Source organism: Elaeis guineensis, chromosome 1 (genome assembly GCF_000442705.2).
Source record: "Elaeis guineensis isolate ETL-2024a chromosome 1, EG11, whole genome shotgun sequence".
NCBI lineage: Eukaryota > Viridiplantae > Streptophyta > Magnoliopsida > Arecales > Arecaceae > Elaeis > Elaeis guineensis.
The window spans coordinates 157,146,703-157,168,223 of record NC_025993.2 but is presented as its reverse complement, the minus strand read 5'-3'; the positions used below and the strand labels follow the sequence as shown (position 1 = coordinate 157,168,223).

Sequence of the window (21,521 nt, the reverse complement as noted above, 5' to 3'; positions counted from 1 at the left end):
TCAGCAATTTATCAACCTCTTTGTTGATGGCCTTCTATCACTCAGAGTGAAACTTCTTTTCCTTTATCTCACCGGCTTATGGTTGATGTCGACATTCAGTTGGTAGACAATCACCTCGGAAGGAATGCCTAACATGTCCGAGGCAGATCAGATGAAGACATTAGCATTCTTTCTCAGAAAGTCAATCAGTTTCTCCCACAGCTCGTCGCTTAATAAAGATCCGAGTTGAATAATTTTAGTTGGGTCTTCATCGTTGAGGGGCACTGAGACGAATTGCACTATGGGTTCTCCCTGATTTTTTTTCTCTCTGTTCCAATCCGTCATCGATGGGAAGAGCTTCAGTTGGCCTCTTTCATTTGATTATGGTTAAGTAATATTATCGGGTCAGCTGTTAATCTCTCCTCATCTCACCAGTTTCTTTTCTCATTGGAAAGCACACGAGCAAGTGATATGTTAAGACAATTGCTCGGAGCATGTTCAACCCTGATCGCCTCAAAATAATGTCGTAGGCGGAAGGGACTCAGACCATGAGGAAGTTGAGGCATACTGTCGATTGCCGAGGTGGTTGCTCGATAGTGATAGGGAGTTCTATCTTTCCTTTCACCTTGATTGGGTCATCGGTGAACCCGACTAGAGAAATGTTAACTGGTTTCAGTTGATCGATAGATAGTCGCATTCGACAAAAACAATCGTAGAAAATCATATCGATGGAACATTTATTATCGACAAGATATCATTTTATATCATAATTGGCTATTGTCATTGATACAACAACAACATCATTGTGAGGAGTCTAGACTCCTCGCAGATCTTTCTCGAAGAAAATGATGTCGTCGCTCGCCCGCTGTCGCTTGGAGGAGTCCTCTGAATCGTCCGCCCCCCGAAGTCTCGATCCCGTTGAAACCATATTGATCACGCCCACTGTTGGCTAGATGTGATCTTCTTCCTCAAGATGCGGTTGTGAAGGAGGATTAGAAGGTAGCTACATAGGTTGCTCCCTCACATATTTCCCGAGGTAGCCCCATCTTTATCAGGTCTTCTATCTCATTCTTCGTCTCGATGCACTATTTAGTATCATGATCGTGGTCACGATGGAACTGACAATAGTATTTTTGATTACGGAGCATGGGCTTGAACTTCATAGGTTGAGGTCGATGGAGGCATCTCTCCCTCTTTATTTTCATAAGAATCTGTGCACGAGGAGTAGTCATAGGGGTGTAAGAGTTGTACCTATTGCCAGAATTTTTGGGCTTAGAATTTGGTCGGGAAGGTGGAGCCTCCTTCTCAGTGCGGGTTTCGACTGGGTCCCATAGAGGTTCCTTCCTTCTTCATTTTTTTCTTATGATCTTTGCCCTCGGATTGGTGCTGGTCAGTCGCATCTTCCTCGATGTGGATGTACTTCTGTGCATGCTTGAGAAGTTCGACGTAGGTCTGAGGAAGCATCTTGTTCAGGGAGTTGGTGAACCTGAAGCTGCGCAGTCTTCATTTCATGGTGGTGATGGCTGTCGGCTCGTTGAGGTCCCGAATTTCAAGATGGCGGCGTTAAAACATGCCACGAAGTTTCACAAAGATTCTCTATCCTATTGTCTAACAGAGAAAAGACCATCAGAGGTCCGTGACACTCTTTGGTTGGTGCTAAAGTGCGCCACAAAAAATAACTCAAATTGCTGAACGAATGAATGCTCTCCGATTAAAGTCCAGAGTACCACATCCAGATAGTTTTTCGGAAGGTAACCAGAAAAGCGATGTAGAGGAGGACGTCGGATGCCCTTTGGAGAAGCATGAGAGCTCTGTAGCTCTCAAGATAGTCGAGTGGATCGGTGAAGCCATCGTATGGCTCCATCTGCGGCATCTTGAACTGACTGATAATCGACTTATCGAGGATCCATCGGGAGAAGGGCAGACACGTGCTGATGCCAAGCTCGTCGGTGGAATCTCGCTTATTCGTCTAGAGCTGGTCCAGGCAGTGATCGAGCTCTCTCAATTTTTGATCGTACTCATCCAACCATCGTTGGAATTCATCGAGGTACTTAGAACACCTTGGAGTAGAGCCTTCCCCAAAAGAAGAACTAGATAGAGACTGTGGTCTCTTCCTCTTGTGTGGAGCCCGTCAAGAGAGAGGAGACAGGTGATCGTTGGAGTTGGCATGCGGAGTGTGCTGGGAATTTGAAGGTGACGACCGTCGGATGGGTCGTGGCCTCATCTAGCGAGAACATCGAGTCGAGTGGTGGGTCAAAGAATGGGGCCAGCAGCTGTGTTGGGAAGGCATGTCTTGCGGTGTCAGCTCCTTTGATCGTCGTTGCTGCTGTTGCTGCTGGAGCTGGAGGCCATAGATGACCTCCGTCAAAGTTTTCACTTGCTGCACAAGGGCAGCAAGTTGCAGGTGGTCCGCTGTTACTGTCAGTCGTGAAGCGCTCGGCTCTCCGAGGGTCGTCGAAGGTATGCCTCACTATGATGAGCATCGAGCAGAGCTTGTGGAAGAATTTTGCACTTTCATCTTGGCCATTGCGATTGTTGGAGAAATATTCCTCTCCCTACTTGGTGCACCAAGCTATTGCGACCTGTCTCCGATGGGGTAGTTGGTCTGGAGTTGAGTCGCTGCACTTGATCATTGTACGGCAGAAAGTCGAGGAAGAGAGCTCACCCACTGGAGAGAGGGCACAGCAGAAATGATCAAGGGCAAGAGCGAGAACTTATGATGTGTATTGACAATGATCTCTGCCTGACGTCGAAGCGATCGGGGTTTAGTGAAGCACTGGGCCATCAAGGGTGTGAGACCTACAAGGGAAGTTCTGCTGGAGGTTGCTCTGGTGAGGACCCTCCGACGTTCAAGTCCGAGATGGAACTTAATAGAAGGAGAAATAGGTCTCAGCGTTGGAGCAAGCATCGCACGTACCTGGAGGGATCTCCGCTTACCTCTATTTATAGAGGGATTAAGGTCAATGGAGAGAGAGGAAGCCCATTCTCAGTTCCTTGCTCGTACAGCGTAGTATAGGCCACCCCATCGACTCTGGCAACGGGCATGCCTTTCGTTCGGCATGCAAGTGGCTGCGGCGGCGTCCCTTATCGTACGTCGGGCGTAATTAATGACCTCATGGGTGTGATTAATGACTTTGTAGTTTTTTATCATGGCACGCTGTTGGCGGCGTAGGATATGACTCCTGGATGATGGGATTTGATGTGATCTGATGAGATAGCGTGGCGATCATGCTTGATATTCAGTCATTCGGCTGACATCGTGCTCTTGGATTCAGTAGTAGGCCGAATGAGTCTGTTGAGTGGTGTTATCTAGTCGTCGATTATATCAATCGGTAGGTCACCGAATATATAGTCGATCATGTGCTGAATACCATTAGCTAACACGTAGGCTGTGCGTAGGCTGCATGTCGAACCAAATCAGTAGAGTACCGACTCGGCTGAGTCACTTCCCTCAATCAGCCAGATATCGTCGATCTTAACCGATAGAGAGCCGGTTAGGACAAGGCTGATTGATCGAAGTCGAGCTGAACTAGAGTAGCTTAGCCGGCGAAGTATACTTAGTCGGTGGGGAGATGAAAAAATAGACTAGTCGGGCAATTGACGAGGATCTACCCCAATATAAAGTTACGTCATTCTCATCCTTCTATGCTTTATAAAAGACTAATATATTGCATGCACTACAAATGTAATATGATAATTAAACTCTAGATCAAGCAAAGATTTAAATATTAAATTGAAAAATAACATCACAATTGAATATGTACAGGCGAATGTTTTTACATTAGACTTTTCTTAAGTCAACGTATAGAATTTCTTAGTATATGTATTCATTTTCTCTTGACAATTAAGCTTTCAAAAGAATTAAAAATGATGTATTTATATAACAAAGAGCCTGCTTACTGGTTCGTGAAAAATGATGTAGAACTTCACACCCGGGCTTAGACTCACAATATTAGAATAAAAGGATTTTAGATAAACTAATGGAGGGCCTTTGGTGGAATTCTATTGGCAAAAGATTGTTGAAATATAAAATTCATTTACCAATTTCAAGAGAAGCGGATAATTATACAAAAGATGTTGCCTAGCTTTGAGGATGATAAAAAAATAAATTATTTATTTTTTCATAAAACCATATTCCATCATTTTTATGTATCAAAAATAAATATTGTTAATCTTCAAATCATACTTCTAATTCACCATAAGTAAAATAAATAAATAAATAAAAAATAATAAATAATGAAAGATTAGAATGTCACCTACGCTTTACAGCGGATGAGATGTGGCCGGTGAAGCCGTAGGGGTGGGGGCGAGGTGCGGCCGACAGAGCCGCGAGGGGAGATGAGATGCGGCCAGCAGAGCCGTGAGAGGGGAGAGGCACGGCCGGCAGAGCCGTAGGGGCGCGAGCAGCGATCGATAGAGCTATGGGGGAGGAAGGAGGTGGGGGGCAAAGGGAGCCACGCCTGGTGGAGGGGGTGGGTTTTTTTTTTTTTGTGGACCGCATGGTCTCCACTGGCCGTGCCTCTCCTACCTCCCGTGTGGTCCATGAAAAAAAAAAATCCCACGGCTCGCGTCCCACCCCCACTCCCTTCACTCCCGTATCTCTGCGGGCTGCGCCTCATCTACTGTGCAAGGGATCTGGAAGGGTTTCAAGAAAAAAAAAATCACTTTATGGGAGATTGAAAGAGGAAATCTGATGTTGGTGAGGATTGGGAGGAGAGTGATGGTAAAGATTGAGGGAGAGAAGGAAGGATATTGATCTCTTTTTTTGGAGATACATGGGAAGAAAATCATTATATATTATGAAGAAGATTATGAAAAAAATTAAAAGGGATAATTAATATCGATGACGATGGAGAGAAAGATGACAGTGAAGAACGATGGTAGACTGCTGCGAGAGATCTGTGAAAAGAAAAATACCCGTAGGAGAGATCCAAAGTGCGTCGAATAAAAGAAAAATAATATTTAGCCCTTCATGTGTGACGTGTGTGCACAGCCAGTTTTGGCGTGTTACATACCAGATGGCACGAAGAAAGAGTAAAGGCATGTGCTCTAATGTATAGGATAGATTTTAGGTTGTACAATCCATGTTTAAAGTGGAGATGGAAAACCCTTTTATCACCAGCTCTTCTATATATAACAAGATCTGGTTGTTTATTTCAAAGGAGGGCGTTATATGAAATGTGTTTCTCGGCTCTCATTTGTTTTTTGCGTGTGAGCCATGTATAGTGACCTAAGTTGTTTTGGTAGACCCAGTATTCAACTCTGTTATTTCAAAAACATGCGACCATATGCTAACTATATGCCAGGCATCCAATAAGAATAACTAATTACAAATGATGGATACGAGGAAAAAACCAATAAAGGCAAAATCCATTGTGCTTAGATCATTTATTTTAACATATTTTTATAGGTTTAGATATTTTATATAACTAATAAGCGTTCATTTACTAAGAAAAATCGAACTTTCCAACTCAAATTCCAGTTGCTAGTTTTGAAACCTTATATATAACTTTTAATTTTACAAAAACTTGCATAAACACTTGGCTCAAACTTGTAATTTTGGCAAAGTTTTGGACCAAGCTATTTTGATAAGATTGGCTTTCTGCTTGCTTTTCTTGAAAGGGAATAAATTTTATATTCTGCTTTTTATTTTATTATTATCATTTTTTAAGGGCTTAGCAACCGTTTTATGGCAATTTATTTATATCACTCACAACCTTTTTTTATTGTCATTCAAGCAAAGAAAAATGCGGTCAGTTTAGCTTAAGATGTCCCGCGGAGCAGCTGACCGATCCCCGTCCACGCTTCGGGTATTAAATTACGAGAAAGTACGGGTATGGGAACTACCATCACGCTTGGCGTACAGGTAGCGAACCTAGACGCGAAAAGCCGAGAGGAGGTTCTCCTCACAGCTCTTGCGACAAGATATAGGGTTAGGGTTCCGTCGCCATGGCCGGCGCTGGCATGCACCCCTACCACCAGCAGTGGGTGCCACCGCCACAGCCGCCACCGCCGGCAGCCCCTTCTATCCCCGTCGAAAACCCTAATCGCACCACTGCCGACGAGGTACCTTTATTGCCCCTCTCCTTCTTGGCGCTAACTTAGGCTATAAATCACCGACGGTTTCTTGATTTTCTTTCCTCTCGAAGGTTCGGACGATCTTTATCTCGGGTCTTCCGGGAGACGTAAAGGAGAGGGAGCTTCATAACCTCTTGAGGTGGTTGCCGGGGTTTGAGGCGTCTCAGATCAACTTCAAAGCGGAGCAGCCCATGGGGTTCGCCCTCTTCTCCACCCCCCAGCACGCCATGGCGGCCAAGAACGCGCTTCAGGTGATCGCCCCTCTCTTTTTATCGCTTATGTTTCTCTTTTGTCTTGGATCTTTGGACGTTGATCGGTTTGACAGATCTAATGCTGGTTCTGGTCTTCAGGACTTGGTGTTCGATGCTGAGACAAAGTCTGTCTTGCACACAGAGATGGCAAAGAAGAATCTTTTTGTCAAGAGAGGTGCGTGGTCCTGTTTCCTAGGGTTTCTTATTCTGATTATGAGTTTTCTGAGAGATCAAGTAAACCAATTTGATTTAAATTTTTTTGATTATAACAGTGCCTATTCAGCGGCTAATTTATCTAGTATGTGTGCACCAATTCTTTACTTGATTATTAAGGAGCTGCTTATCGGAAACCCACTTCTGTGTTCGAAAATCAAATTGGTACTTTTAAACAAGCAAAAATGCTGTGGAATGGTGACCAAGATGCTATCCATGATGAGAAAAATTCAAAGGGCAATGTTGATATGTGGATAGTTGGTCAGTAGATACAAAATAGTGTGAAATTGTGCCATGCGACTGTGAAGGTAGATTGGTTGACATATTATGTAATTTTATGGATGCTCTTGTACAGCTGAGATGCAGTTGCACTTCTGGAAGAAAATTGGTCGTTGGAGTAACGATTCTATGGTAAAAAGGGATGAAATTCTGGTGGTTCAGAAACATTTTCCTGGTCAGCGAAGGAGTGATTTATAAGATGATTCTGACAGGCATCCTTCTGATGGTCTGTTGGCTGTTGTATCTTAGCATCATTAGATGTTTATAACTTTGATGGATTATACTCGTATTTCTTAATGAGGTTGCTGCTGGCTATTTTTCGTTCTCTTATGCCAATAATAGAAAAAGGTAGAGCAGACAATGGTTGACGAGTTTTTTTAATGGTAGCAACGACAAGTGATACAAATCAGAATTATGGTGTTCCTCATATTATGAGAAATTCATTGCATGCTTGGTTGATTACGCTACATCATTGTTCTTCATTAGATAGTCATTTAGTCTTGGTTTGTATGCTTCAATGCACATGAACATTATTGTGCATATGGTTCAATGACTGATTTGAAGGTGCGTACAATCACGTAAACTACGATGTTTTATTAAAGGATTTATATATGTCAAGCTGTAAATCTAACAAGAAATAGCTGGCACTCTGTCTCGTTATCCAACATTTTCTATTTTTAAATAAATTACAGTAGTTATGATGCTCAGTTTATTTTATTTTATTTTATTTTATTTTTGTTGGGGGTCATATTTATAATGATGCAAAAAAGTTAGATAGAACTAAAAAAAAGGAATGCACATTTAATGCACTTAGAACCGATAGAAGAAGCATAGGAATGGCACATTGTGGCAGGGAACTGAATAAAATGGTATGAGCATAGTTGATAAAGTTCTAAGAAGGTCACTATTTGGATGGTGGTTTGGACTTTTATGGGGGAGTAGGGAAGGAGTATGGAAGACCTGATGGAGATGGAGTTGTGTAAAAGGATTTGGTAGAGTTGGTAGTAGTAAAGGATGTTGTATTCATTTAGAGATTAATGATGAAGAATGATTTGTTAACCAGACCTTGAATAATTAAAACAATGCTTGTGGTCATGTCATGGTTATATTTGTAACTAGCATATAACTTGCACAATGTGCAGGATGGATTTATATTCTTCCTTTTTAACTACTTTGAAGCCAATGGTTGTTTATTATCCATGATTTATTTTTTTTTTAAAAAAGAAAAAGCAAAAAAGATCTTATGGATATTCTTATCACATATGGCAATATCATAGAATTTTTTGTCCATTGTGCCGTGATCAACATTCCCATCAAAGCAAAATAAATAGTGCTCCAACCAACATTCAAATGAAATTAAAATAAAAGGAGATATTCACATGACTTGGTAGGAGGTAATGAATGATGGCAACCAGATATGCCAAATGCCCTATCTAGTCATGCTATATTAGGATACCTAAAGAAAAAATTCCATGATAATCCTATAAATTAAATATAAGGCATGTTGATCTATTTTTAACCAATTAATGACTACAATTTATAAATTTCTTAATGATGACATCTTAAGTGAGAGAGAAAGATGGAAATTCTAGAGTATTATGGAATGGTTGTAATGCATCATCTTTTGATAAGAGGTTGCAACGCATCATTAGTGCATTGATTTTGCAAAAACTGGGTTGCAACAATGCCTTGGACTGCGTATATAATTAAATTTTTGAATAATTATTTGCCTTACTTTTAAATGGGTTCTAATTAAGCACATGATATTTTTAGGAATAATTATCTATATAGATGGCGAAAGTATAATCTGGACAGATGACAAAAGAAGAGCGCTGCTGGTAGATTCTTGCATGCTTCATCTGGTCATCTTATACTTCCATTTTTGATATCATAATTGAACAGATCAGTGTGCAGGAGCATAACACCAATGTGCTGCTGTCTGTGTGCGTGGATAAACTCATGAGCGTATTTGTCTACATACTTAATAAGCAGGCTCAATGCCAAAATCAAGATGATCATTTATGTCAAGCAGTCAATTATTTGTGCCTGTTTTTATTATCTAGCAATTTCATTTAGTATCATATGGTTTCTGGATGCAACTTCCAATTGGATGGCATCTTTTTGCTTGGTTATGATGGTGAAATTCTTACTTTTTGCACTTTAGTCTTTTTATTTGACAGATAGCAAGCTGTAACATCATCAGAAAATTTAAAGGCTATATATGCCTGCTTGTGAACATTTAAATTTAGTTATGCATGCCTTTTATCTGTTTTTTCGTCCTTTTTTTTGTTGAGTTATGTAACATGTATGTGCCCTAACATTTTCTAATTTTTAGGTGTCGTGGCTGACTCGAACTCTATTGACCAAAGTAAACGCCTGCGAACTGGTGGGGACTATACTCATGGAGGCTATCCTCCACCTTTTCACCCTCCACCACCACCTCCAGTGTGGGGGAACCCAGGGTAAATAATAAAACTTATGGATCATATTGCACCCATTTGTATCTTTCTTTTTATTTATTATTATTATTATTATTATTATTATTTTATTTTTTTTGGGGGTGGGGTGCTGGTTGCTTTGAAATTTAGATATATGGCTCCACCTGCTCCGTATGACCCATATGGAGGTTATCCAGTACCTCAAGTGTCCATGCCTACCCCTGCTCCTGTGCCGGCACCCAGTGGCTATGCTCCTGTTCAGGTAATTGCCACATGCAAACTTTTCTAATATTTAGTTGTTATTCCTAAAAGTTTGTCCTTCTCTTTTTCCAACTTGTTAATATATTGAATAGAAATGGTCTTAGATTAGTCATTATTGTTATGTCAAACATTTATTCTCAAAATTCCTTTATAGCGGTGAATCAACATTTGCATTTTTTGTGCTAATATATTGTTTGGCTACATGCAATTTTTAGTTCAGAACTTGGATTTCATTCCACAACATTCTTTTAGCTTGTCCAATATAATCTTTATTGTTGTCTTCTCTTATTCATGTAACCTGCTATTTAACTATCTTATGTGGACAGTGAACTGTTTGTTGCAAATGCTGAATGGCTTAAAGACCATGATTACCATCCCACAGAAAATAACCTGATGCTTCTTATCGTGAAAACATTTTGTTTTGTCATGGGATTGAAAATCGAAAACAAGATCAAGTCTCTAAACCTTAGGCACAACTTTGGTTTACTCCCTAGTTGTGTTGTCCATATCAGTTTACTCCCTAGTTGTAAGGTTAGACGTTGTTGTTGTTGTTGTTTCAAAGCTTGCTTCTGTTAAATCCATATCATTGAAAATGACAGAGAAACAACCCGAATCGTGGAACTTATTTTGTTTCGTCGCTGACAGGTAACCTCACATTGTCACAGTGATACTAGAATATAATTCAATGAATAAACTCCTTTGATGTTCAGACATATCTTATAGGGTTTCGTGACACTGCATTATATATATATATTCATCTTTAGTATGTTATGTAGACTCTTAGTGCTTCTTTGGTTAAAGAGTTATCGATTCTGCCCTTGATACGGAAAACATCTCAAGTTAAACTACACAATGTTTTTGTGAAAACAATATTCACACCCACCAAATTTAGAACAAATACTACATGAAGGGAACTTTGTGGTTTTTAACAAGCTAGATAACCACAATGAACTTAAATTGATGCAGGAAATAGTCTTCTTCTGTCGAAGTCTGCATATGAAAGACTGGAAAATAACATGAGAAAAATAGATAATCTAGCAATCCAATGTTAAATATGCGAATTGCATGGGTGGAAATATGGTATTATTGAAGAATAAAATCGAGACAAACTATGTTACTTAAACCGTATGAAAGACTCAAAAGTAGATGGACATACCATATAGTCATCGCAATTAATTGATCATCCAACCATTTGATTTAGGATCAACACAAACCTTTTTGTTTGCCAAAATAGGAGCCTGACCTCAAATATCAGAATGAATTATCTTAGATGGGGCAGTAGAGTTGCAGTGTCACTAGACTGAAACGGGAGGGCCAAGTGTTTTGCCAACTTGCAGCCCATACATGAAGACACATCAAAAATGAGTCAGAGGACTGAACTAAAATCACCTAAACACCCTAACTTTGCAAGATGACAAAAATGGGGGATACTAGATGCACCATATAGTCATCACAATCAACTGATGATCCAACCATCTGATTTAGGATTATGAAGTATTGGGTTGTTGATGGCCATCCTGGAAGGTTCTCAATTGCTGGATATAGGTGATTGAGTTATTTGTCATATGTATCTTTTGCTTCCATTGGAGTAGTCTTATATAACGTTTTGTCTAAGGGCCTGTTTGGTTGTACAAGTGGATTGGAGGTGACTTTTAGGCACTTTATGAAAGTGACATTTTTGGAAAGTGCTCTTCCTGAAAGTGAGTACTTTTGCTGTTTGGTTTGTTAGGAAAGTAAGGATTGTTAAATTGCACCTTTCATAGATGTAGGTGTTTTATTGTGTCGTATGGTAAGTTGCTTCAAATCACTTTGGATGTTTGGTTGGTTTGAAAGTGGGGAGATATGGTCACTGAAGGCATATTAGCATGGTGTACTCCTATTCGAATTGGAGTTTAAAACCAAACCCAGCCTCTAGAGGATAGATGGGGCAATTTAGGTGAGATCCAATATAGATCTAACCTTATATTCATTTGTGGGATCCGGACGGTTCCCGCCGGGGTTGGGGGGGGGGTGTGGGGGGGCTGCCCCCTTTTAGGGAATTGGTTTATAATGTGTAATATCTTCTTTTTTTGATAAAACGAATAAGATATATGTTGTAGAGCACTTATTGATAGATTAAAACATTATTATTATATTATCAATTATTTTTGTAATATTCAAGTGATATTATATGTTTCTTAATGTACCTAATATTATGGGCATGTGTCAAACAAATCAATTATTGTTGTCATATTATTTTTATTATGTCAATTTTAAAAAACATAGCATATATAATGTGAACCTTACCATGTTCTGTTTGTTAAAATAATAATATTTGAATATTTTGTAGAAATAATTATGTTTCTATTAAAAATAATTTTTTTATTATTAATTCAATTTTTACCTTTTAACTAATGGCGTATATTGGTTTTCAATATCCATAACACTAGTCATCCTCAATAACACCCAAAACTATTTTCTTTACCAAATTTAATATCAATTATTGAATAAGAATGACTTTGGTAGTAATTATGTTTATATATTTTCTACTTTTTCTAGTTTGGTGTCCATGGAGTCGTGAGCAAACTTTTTAATAGTCCATGTTACATAGGAAGGGGGGAGGGTGGGGGGGCCTCCAGACTATGCCTCCAAAATCCCATGTTCAATATATGGCCATTTCACAAATTTAGACACCAAAAGCCCATACATAATAGTAAAAGTGATTGGCAAAACATATTAGGTATATTGTTTATTGCTTCATAGCATAGCAACCATAATCCTTTGTCTCTCATCTCTCGTGCAAAGCTAAAATTGAACAAAAATAAAAGACAAGAAGTAAGTTATGTGAAATAAAAAACAAGTGGTAAGATATGGGGGATCATATGGATTGGATGGTCTCAAACTACGAGTGCTTCTCATCATTGATACTGATGACAAAAAATCTGACTTCCTCCCATCAATTATCTCCAAGCCACTCTATGCATCATAGTCCCATGGATGGTGATTGCAACGGTTGCCACGTGGCATCTAGGTTCCTCCTTTCAGTTATCTCCAAGCCATTCTGTGCACCATTACCCTATAGATGGTGATTGCAACGGTTGCCACACGTGGCCATCCAAGTGGCAACCATGCAAGGGTGGATGACAAAGAAGAAGGCATTGAACATCATATAAAATTGACATGTGAAATGGCAAAGGCGAACCATATCAAAACCATATGATGCATCAAAGGTAAAATCAACATAGCAACATTTTGAGGAACCTGTGAACAAGCATGATAAAGTCAAGACATGCACAAATCTCACAAGGAACCAGGGAACAAGTGTGATTAAATCAAGATATATAGAAAACTTGTAGGGATCTTGTGAAAAAAATGATGTCATCAAGGTACATGGTGCAATGGTTGCCGTATATGTGGTCCTCCAAGTTGCAACCACCTAGGGGTGATTGACAAACTTGTGAAGAAGGCATTGAAAATGATGCAACAATTGTCATAGTAACTTGTGAACAAACAGAAAACTGAACCATATCCAAACTATGTAATCCATCATTAAAAAAGATCATGATGCCAATCATACAGTGAACCTTGGAACAACTGTAATAGCTAAACAATGACCACCAAGACAAGATATAAAATCCACCATAGAGGGAAAAAATATAAGTTTTTGTAAAAAATACTAAATTATTGCTAGGGAAAAATTTTGCTATGCAATGTGGATATGTTCATCAAAGTCATTTCTTAGGTTTTCGTTTCTTAGTTTGCCATATCATGTTAAAGCTCATTAACATGATGCAAAAAGCCACTTTATGTTTTTCATAGTCAACTTCTAATAAACTATAGTTGATTATACTTAATTCTCATCATTGAAAAGTTACTTTTTTGCAAGAAAAGGTAGGACCTATGTGCTTCATTTTGATTTTCCCATTCACAATTTGCAAGAAAGCAGCTTATAGTGTCCTCTCTTAACATAATCCAAGCAAGTGGTAGACATGCATGGACAAAAGATAAAAGATTTTCTGACCTGTAAAATGTCAAGATAGTGATAATGCAATGACATGTTTCATGGAAAACTATTCCATGATGTTTGCAAGACTTTCCAAGACCTTCCCATTGCACTAACCATATTCTCCCCTTTCTTCAAACCTCTCCAAGAACCTTTGCTAGCCACTTCAAACCACTTCCATTCTCCCCTTTCTTCAAACCTCTCCAGATCCAACCAGATAGGCCTTAAAGTCATCTATAAAGCAAGTTCAAATGATAATGTTGGAAAAAATAAGAGGCAAAGTCCTAGAGCAATATGGATTTTTTAAAGTCACATTTGGCCTCATCCTAGGAAGGTTAACTAGGTAGCTACGTTTTCTTTTCAATTGCGGAAATATTTAGTGAGGAGGAAGAAAGTAGAAATAATTTTATTGATAGGGAAGACATTTATAATAGGCTATCATGAGTTTTCAAGATGTTGTTTACGATTCCAAGTGGCTGTAGTCTAGCTGATTGATATTCCTTTTTATAAAATCAGATGTCCATGGTTTAAACTCTGTTGGTGGTATCCCTGCTCTATTTTTTTTTTGAAAAAAGGACCATGCTTAGACAAAAATGCAAGAGTAAGAATGCGGACATATATTTTATAGAAATGTTGGGTTTTTTTGGTAGTTGCAGGCTTTGAAACAATTCAACAATTAGTGATCAGCTTTTAATGCTAGTTTGCTTACATCCATTGGGAGTCCTTATGCTTTGTGGCTTAGATACAATGTTTGTTGATGTTACTTTTGCCAAAGAAAATCTTGAACATATCATCAAAGAGCTATAAATTAGCAGATAAAGTGAAGAACATATCTAAACCCTTAAAATGTTCAAGATCCAATCAAGCCAAGTTGCATGATTTTGAGCTAAACAATTATTTCTAGCCAATCTATGAATAGTGGTCAAATTTTCCAATTGAAAACCAAAGTTGAAGCAATATGAACATATGCAAGAGATTCTTAAAAGTTAAGCATGTGGTTCTTCTTACCAAAAGCTTTCTTGCAATCACTAAGGTATCTATCTAATGCAATAGGATAAAGGGGCAAGTATTATCTCCATCAATCGGTTATGCAACATTATGTTTATCTTGAAAAATGAAATGTGATATGCAGCATATGCTGCCATTTAGACCTTAAGGGAAAATTTTACAATGCAAAAGTTTAACCATTTTTCTTGTAATGACCAAAATATAGGCCAGGAGGATGCCAAGGAGCATAAGGTTATGGCAACAAAGATGAAAACATATGTAAATTCTTAGTTGCCAAAATCAAGTGCGATTGTGGTCCAGGAAGTGGATATTTCAGAAACACTTTTAGCAAGGAAGCAGGTATGGATTGGATTCAAGACCCCGGAAGATTTTGAAGTAGGTGCATTACCTTGTAGAGAAGGTTCTGTCTACTATGGGCAAAACTAGAAGCATATACCCATATATGAGTTTACTAGATGAAGTTTTAGAGTATCAATGACAGAGGATGAAACAAGTGCAAACTTTTGAGATGACTTGGGTGTGCACTATGAGCAGAGGGCGGCCACTAAAAACAATAAGTTTTGCATATTTGTTGAAAGATTGAAAAAGAGGATGATGTGATTGGAAAAAATTGGACAGGGGCATTCATTAATTATTCATATAGACCATCTTTAGCAGTGATGTAGGATCTGTATAGCTGACCCTGCACATACATGATGCATCTTGTTTTTGTGTATTTTTATGTTAATATACATCAAGTCTATAATATATTTTCTTTACTTTCAGTTATTTTCCATCTGTTATCTTAATCATCCCTCTTGCTATGTTAAATTGGTATAAGTGCAGAAGTTTTAGAAGTATGTACTTGCTGGAAGGTAAGTACATATTGAGTCTTGAGATTGATGTCATGAAACTAGGAAAATTATGACTCTGGGGATGATTTACCAGGCCTAAATAGATGATGGAACTGATGATAGAAGTGCTGGAAATATTTCAAGACCCTTTTCCAACGAAAAATTTGCTAGCTATCTGTTTCCCTGACAGATCTGAAGCCCTGCTCAACAAAAGGAGCTATTTATTGCCAACTGATCATCACGGTACATGGAAAGTATGGAAGGACAATGGGAACCCCGATGAGTTCTTAAGCATTGATGTTGTCCTAAAGATACAAATACTTGCTATCTGTGTCTGTGTGATCATAGCATGGGTCCTTGTGGTTGGTGTAATAGTTATATACGAAGACATAGGGTAATGCTGGGGGAAACCATGGGATCTAAGTCTAGGGGTGATAGTTGACCCATCATGCTACTGGTTCAAATTTTCTGGAACAACATATGGGACATAACAGGCAAACATGTAAATTTTGATCTGTCATAGAAATCAAGCATTATTTAGGAAAAAAAAATAATCGATACTTTCGAGTCCTTTAATATAGGAACAAATATGGAGTTTAGGACTTTTATGAGTTTGGTTAATCTCTTAAGCCTATGTTAGACATGTCAATGTATTGATAAATGTGCATAGAACAATATGACTTGTTAAGATGGTAGCTGTGAATAACATTTAAAATGTTATGTGAGTACAGAACCTGTGCGATGTAAAGTCAATATATAAATATCATACCAATGCATTTAGCAGTACATTAGTTTTTCACATCCACTGGTAGGAATTGCTTATGCTTTCTTAGTTATTAAAGCCTCATAATATTAATTCTGAATTTGGAGCTTGATTGAGCATATTTTAATAGCTTAGGTTTTGTTTGGTTACGGGTTAAAGGGGGGTTAAATGGAAAAGGGCCCCTTTACTCGATCTATTCTACTTTGACCTGGCAAATGTCATTGACCAATTAATTCTGAGGGTAAAGTCGGCATTTTGAAAAGCTGGTAGAGTTGCTGGTAGAGTTACTTTTTTCACCAAAGTGAAGGAGCAAATTAAACTAATTATCCAGGTTAACTGATTTCACAACCAAACACAGCCATTTGTCGTTACACTAAAGTTGCATTTTATTTTGGTTACCTTCTATTTTCATTTGGCAAGCATATCACCAGATAATGCTTCAATCATCACATTTACGCTAATGTTACTGCTTTGTCTTTGTTTTGCAGAATACAAAAGACAATCCTCCATGCAATACTCTTTTTATTGGCAATCTGGGCGAGAATGTAAATGAGGAAGAACTTAGGGGCCTTTTTAGTGTGTATGAATCTTGACCTTGACTCTACACACACTCACAAAAATGATGGCTGTTTATTGTTAAGACCAAGAATGATATCTTTTCCATATGTATTAAGTTTAATTCCCTGTTTTATTGGGCATTGCTTGCTCACAAAATCATTCTTTTAGATTTTTTTTTTTGTTTACTCTGCCTTATTTCATGCAGGCAACCTGGTTACAAACAAATGAAGATCTTGCATCAGGAGAGAAATACTGTTTGCTTCATTGAGTTTGAGGTGAGTAGTATAAAAAATTTGCATTCCTTGATCTCACATTTTAATCAAGTATAATGCTTTGAGCATGATTGTGGTGTTTATATTTAATTCATTTAAAAATTGAACTATCCATGCAGGATGTGAACAGTGCCACAACTGTTCACCAGAATCTGCAGGGTGCTGTTCTTCCTAGCTCTGGTCGTGGTGGCATGCGAATACAATATCCTTTTCCATAGTTAGATATGTTTCCTGTGAATATACAGGCCTCCTGGTGATCTTTGAACTAAATTTGTCCCTTTGATGGTCATAAAATATAAATTATTAGATATGCCCTATTTTTGCACACTTAATGAGCTCCTATGTATCAAAGAGAGCAATTTTGCTCTACAGGTAATTAGGGATTAGGCCTCTTGCCATTATCTTGTGTTTTTTCTTTCATACTGCATTTTGGCTATATCTTTTGTGGGGCTTTATATATTTTCAGTAGGATAATTTTCTATATATCCGACTATAGATCTGGTGTTGGTTAGGAAAGGTTTTACACTGTTAAGATTTAAGGTAGTGCTTAAAATCAGTTTTAAGGGCTTCCGTATCAGGTTCTTTAAATATGCAAATTCTGTTCTTATGATGTCTTATATATGTTCCATGAGGGAAGGCTTGAAAATGTCATCAAATCTTATTTTGATTCTTTCCCTGTTTTAGGGAGAAAGCCTAGTTGTTTTCAAATCTTGGTAGCAGTAATGTTCAATTTAGGGTGGAAGATTGCTTCTGAATCTCCTCAGAAACTTGTCCCTTACTCGAATCTTAAGTGTTTTCTTGTAGAACTTTTTAAGAGACCCGAATTTCTGGTAACTAAGGTCCTAATAAATGGTGGGCTATTTAGTAGCCTTTCAATTGAGAAGAGGAGGGTGCAATTAGGATGAATAATGGATGCTGCTTCTCTTTCTAATCTGTCTCTAGCTCTTTCATTTTCTATTTGGGCTTGAGGATTGGGCCTGCAATTGCAGATGATCACCTTTGGGAGCTTCACTTTGCTCCTCTCACCAATTTTCCTGTGACAGCCTGACTTATGTAATTTCATTGTTTTTTATCTATGTATAAATTTTAGACTCCACAATATTGTTGATTTACTCAATCCTGATCAGATCCACATCACTTGAAGGGCCTGCATTTAACACCTTGTATCCAATTTTGCTTTGGTTTAAAGTCTGAGTTGGTATTGCTGATTTATAAGTCGATTATTAGTGTTCACATTACTATAGAGAAAATTTTGCATTTCATTTTGTTCTTTGGTTTCCATTTGATGTCAAATTAAAAGTTTGAATTATTAATATTTACATTGCTATAGAGAAAGAGTTTGCATCTCATTTTGTTCTCTGAGATGCTGCTTGACATCATAGTTTTATATAATGGTGTTTTAACTGTGATAATGGTTTTATAACAGGTTTGGCCAACCCCTTTAAGATGGGGAAGGATAATGGCTGTTATTTTCTGTTATAACAGACCATTATAACATAAGTAATGACCAGTACTTTCAGTTGTACCTTCTTAAATAATATTGTTTTCAAAATTCAAATATTCTTTTCTCAAAATTCCCTCCAAAAATTATTTTATGGTCCAATAAATATTACTATTTTATCTAATAAGAATGAAGGAAAAAATAGTGCCATTATTTTTTACATTATTTCCCCTTTTAAGGCCATTATAATGGCCATTATTTTAGTGATTATTTTAATATTACAACTTTGAAATTTTCTTTTGAGGCAAATAATGGCTGTTATAATAACCATTATAACAGTCAATGATCGGATAAAATGTTATTCCAAACTTGGCTTGACATCCAAGAAAGATTTATTTAAGCTGTTGTACCCTCTTGTAGTGGTATGAAACAGTATATGCAGTATACAAGTGAACAGCATCAGCATTTCTTCTGATGGGAATGGTCGTAGCAGCTTTGGCAATGACTTCTGTTTCAAGAAGTCGAGGGGCATGTGGTGGGGAAGGGTAAAATTATGAAACACAACAAGGCAGGTATCAGGTTTTGTGGCTCTCGACTCATCTTAGGTGTCCAATCTGATTACGTGCCTCTGGCAGCTGTAAACATGGCAGCTGCATGGGCATCTACCCATAGATTGAGCCACCTATATTGGTACAGACCACCCAAGCCATAGGCAAGGACCTGGATTGCTGCTCTGCCTAAGGTGGGATGCTTTGGCTGTTGTCCCAGGTGCTCTTCAAAACAGTGCCCACATGCGCTATTGATTGGTCTTATACGGTTAGCTTGATTACTTACGAAGCCACCGGATCCAAAAGTTTAAGTTTAAGCAGGACCAAGCAACTTTGGCCCTTTCAGTTGGTCATGTTGGGTGAACCCAACCAATTGCACCTGTAAAATGTTTCTTGTAAGACATGCTAGAATATTCAGAAGTGTATCAGCCACATTATATCCCTCATTCTTGATTGTCATACTTATAACTTTATTACATCTGACACCTTTTTTGGTTAACTTCTGTTTCCTCGAGTTCATAGGACTTGTCATCTGACATTTTAAGGGTCACAATTCTGATTCTAGGATGTTGGCATTCATGGTCATGCCTTTTCTTATGTCTGTAGAAGTACATTGATGACCACCCTTCAACAAGTTGCGAAAATTCATTTTGTACGATTGCAGCACAATGCATTTTTACATCGCTTTTTACAATTTTGCTGTTGAATTATATAAGCCCTGATTGTTGAACTTCTAAATACGTTGTGCTTTTCTTGACTGTTCATACATTTTCAAAGAACCCTTTTGGACGGAGGAAGGATTCAGTTAATGGGTCTGCAGCTGAGCACAATGGAGCTCCTACTACCTACCAGCTGAAACTTGAAGGGATGTATCTTGCTTCTTAAGCTTCCCTCATGAAGATAACAAAATAGGAATGGATCCCATCATGGAAATTATGCTGTTTGCACTCACATCATAAGTCATCATCAGCATCCTTGACTGAATGCACCTGTTATAATGAGTGCCATTACCATCTTCCATGAGTTGAAGTCTCTTGGGGCATCATCTTCTGTTATGAAATGTGCATTGGCATCATCAGCATAATTAATTAGTGTTTGCTTAGCTTAATTAACTATTTGCACTTGAAGGGGGCAGATGTGCATGGACATCAGCGACATGGATTAATTAGTACCCTTTTAATTCTACTATAAATGCAGTTGAATGATGCAAATTTTGCTTGACTCATCATATATTATATGCTGGAAATTTATCATGCTTGCATCAGCCTTAGAACTTGATCTTCAAATGGCACCTTACCCTCTCAATACCATTACATCGGAGGATAACGCTCAAATTCATGTCATTTCATGGCATATTCTTAGCTCAAGAGCGTGGAGCATTATCATCAATTCATATTCTCCAGTTCATCCGTCCATGCTTCTGTTTAGCATGAAACTGATCAGTATGTTCTTACCTCCAGGCTAAGCATAAAGCCAAAATTGGAAAGATTTGCTGGTGTGATCTATATGCAGGATTTGTTTTACAGATGACGAAGCGCCATGCAAAATGGTAGTACCTGGGGGCAGTCAGAGCTTGCTGTTTATAATGCACTTATGTGCAACTTAAACATACATGCCCTCGGATGATGGAATTCTAGCTCAGGTATGGCTTCTTGCTTGGATGATAGATTTTAGCTCAGATTCCAAGGTGGTTTCAGAATTAGCAACAACCGAGCAACAAGAAACTAGCCAAAAGGTTCCTGTTCATTTCACGGATATCTAGTTGACTGCATGGTCAAAGCCGGTAACCTGGCCAGCGTTTGGAGAAATTGGTGTCATCCTCTGGTGCCTGGTAACTGTAGAACAATCTTAATTGATGTGTACATTACCTGATTATTAGGTGCAAATAACACATTGTTCACTATTCAGAATATTGAATTTTTAAAAGTAGTTCTGGAAGATGGTTGTATCATAGGTCATCTCATTAATTTCTTTTGAAGGGTTCTCGTTAACAGTAATATGTCTTGCTACCAAGCTTGGCGTACTTCGTTTCTGAGCCACCAGAATTAGATGCTTAGGGATTCCCATCCGCTACCAAAAATATGTGAGTCGAGACCCCCCCTCTCTATCTCTCGCACTCAGATGAAAAACTTGCTCGGAAGTAAATACTTAATCATGCATATTGAGGGATGGAACTGTAGGAGGAAGGCCTTGGAGGAGGACTGCAGACGTTGCCAGGGGCTGTGGTTCTCGTATGCTGCAGAATTTGTATTCTACAGGAGATTGTGGACTCGACCTGGTCCTGCGTATTAAAATCATGGGCAAATAAAAGGCAACTCTGCAGTGTTAAACCACATGGTACGTGGTGTGGCTGGTGACCTGTGAGCCCATGTATCTAAGGTCGTGTGCTGTGGTAAATTTGCGTCTCGTAGATTTTTATAGACCTCGGATTTATGATTCTGCCTGTTGCGGGCGCAAAGACAGATCAAAAAAAAGTTTGTGATCGTCGTACTAGATTTCTCTTAAAGATGCTATCCTGCCTAGAGCTGACAACGTTTGATGTTTATTGTTTGTTTGTTTTTTTTTTTTTTAAACATGAAATTTGTTCCCTTGTGTGGTGCATGAAGTTCAAACTCGC

General features: G+C 38.4%; 1 protein-coding gene across 2 annotated transcripts; it reads left to right on the top strand.

The window, feature by feature from the left end:
- Window positions 1-5,803: 5,803 nt before the first annotated feature.
- Window positions 5,804-20,855, top strand: LOC105039239 (uncharacterized). Of its 2 annotated transcripts, XR_012135211.1 has the most exons (10): window positions 5,804-6,045; window positions 6,129-6,308; window positions 6,408-6,483; window positions 9,136-9,262; window positions 9,389-9,500; window positions 16,574-16,665; window positions 16,849-16,918; window positions 17,035-17,119; window positions 19,674-20,346; window positions 20,431-20,855. XR_012135211.1 is itself a non-coding variant. In XM_073245235.1 (9 exons), exons 1-9 carry the CDS (start codon window positions 5,929-5,931, stop codon window positions 19,787-19,789), a joined length of 975 nt encoding a protein of 324 aa, XP_073101336.1. In that variant the 5' UTR covers window positions 5,804-5,928; the 3' UTR covers window positions 19,790-20,855. The 2 variants fall into 2 exon arrangements, 1 of the variants encoding a protein (XP_073101336.1); XM_073245235.1 differs by having other exon boundaries at window positions 19,674-20,855.
- The last annotated feature ends 666 nt before the right edge of the window (window positions 20,856-21,521 follow it).